At 42.8% G+C, this 1,199-nt stretch overlaps 1 protein-coding gene across 1 annotated transcript; it reads right to left on the bottom strand.

The window, feature by feature from the left end:
- Positions 1–398: 398 nt before the first annotated feature.
- Positions 399–1,199, bottom strand: LOC127090323 (uncharacterized). The gene is made up of 2 exons (XM_051029394.1): positions 953–1,199; positions 399–820 (listed from the first exon to the last, which is right to left on the bottom strand). Exons 1-2 carry the CDS (start codon positions 1,197–1,199, stop codon positions 399–401), a joined length of 669 nt encoding a protein of 222 aa, XP_050885351.1.

The raw sequence follows: 1,199 nt of genomic DNA, 5'->3' as shown, positions 1-1,199 counted from the left end.
CTCGAATCTATCTTTCCAATGTTGAGCAACTTCTCTAGCATCTTTTGCTTCTTGACATTTCTCGGCCCAAGTCGTAGGTGTGACTCGAGACGCTTCAAGGGCTCTTTCCTTAAGTTGGCGCTCGTGCTCGGCTTGGTCTCAGCATTATGGAGGGAGATAGTGAGATCTTGTATCTTAGCCTTCAATATCTCTCTAACTTCTTTTTTCTCTTCTGTAGCTCGTAGCCACCATCGCTTATTCTTTTGGCATTCTTTCTCAACTTGTCTCAACTGCTCTTTAATGGTTTCTAGGCAGTGGTCAGCTTGTTCCATGCCTACTTTCACTTTCTTTCTCTTGTGTTCTTCCTTGTCGACCTTTTTCTCAGTTGCTTCTAGCCGAGCCTTCTTCCTCTCTAGTTCTCACTTTATTTCATTTCTTTCATTTGAAACTTGCTGGAAGCTGGTCTGTCGCTCTTCATTTTCTCGTCCAAGTCTTGCTATAGTAGCTCTCAACGTTTCCACTTCTTCCATGGAGACAGGGATGGGTTCTGGTGGTGGAGGTTGAGTTGGAGGATCGAGGATGAATGGCATCTTGATCTCTTGACTTCTTCTGGTGACCCATTGATAATAGGGTTCTCTATCCCCTATGACACCCTTTCCTTTGTCTTGTCCTCTGAAGCGAACTTTTCCCCAGGCTCGGATAACCCTTCTCAGCATAACGAGATCCTCCATATCATGGAACACAAAACCTTCTAACAACTGGTCATCCGGCTTGTATGTGATAGGATAACCCAACTGCCTCATTGCTAAAATAGGGTTGTAGGTAATGCACCCTTTTGACCCTATTAATGGTACATTCGAAAATTCTTCACAACTAGTAATCGTATCTTCCACATTCAAACCATGAGGATACCAAATAATGGTATTTTCAGTGAGTCCTACTAGCTTTTGAGATCACTCATATCCATCCATACTTTCAATTGTATCAACCTCTTTGAACACATGAGAGACAAACCATTGGTAAAGGAGTGGTATGCAACATAACATCAGTCCTCCCTTCTTCTCAAAGCGTAAGTGCAAGGTGTGATAAACATCTGCTAGGAGTGCGGGCACTGGATCTTCATTCTTAACCTTGACGGGCCAAAATACGCTGATAGCTGCTGCATCAATTAACTTCTCCATATTAGGAAATAACACCAATCCAAAAATAAGTAAAGCCAT

Source organism: Lathyrus oleraceus, chromosome 1 (genome assembly GCF_024323335.1).
Source record: "Lathyrus oleraceus cultivar Zhongwan6 chromosome 1, CAAS_Psat_ZW6_1.0, whole genome shotgun sequence".
Classification (NCBI taxonomy): Eukaryota; Viridiplantae; Streptophyta; class Magnoliopsida; order Fabales; family Fabaceae; genus Lathyrus; species Lathyrus oleraceus.
Note: the sequence above shows the minus strand (reverse complement) of the source record. Positions and strands in the feature narration are given on the sequence as shown.

Coding starts and splice junctions, on each gene's coding strand:
- LOC127090323 (XM_051029394.1), bottom strand. CDS start 1,199: ATGGCTTTACTTATTTTTGGATTGGTGTTATTTCCTAATATGGAGAAG. Junction 821..952: donor AGAGGTTGATACAATTGAAA/GTATGGATGGAT, acceptor TACCATTAATAG/GGTCAAAAGGGTGCATTACC.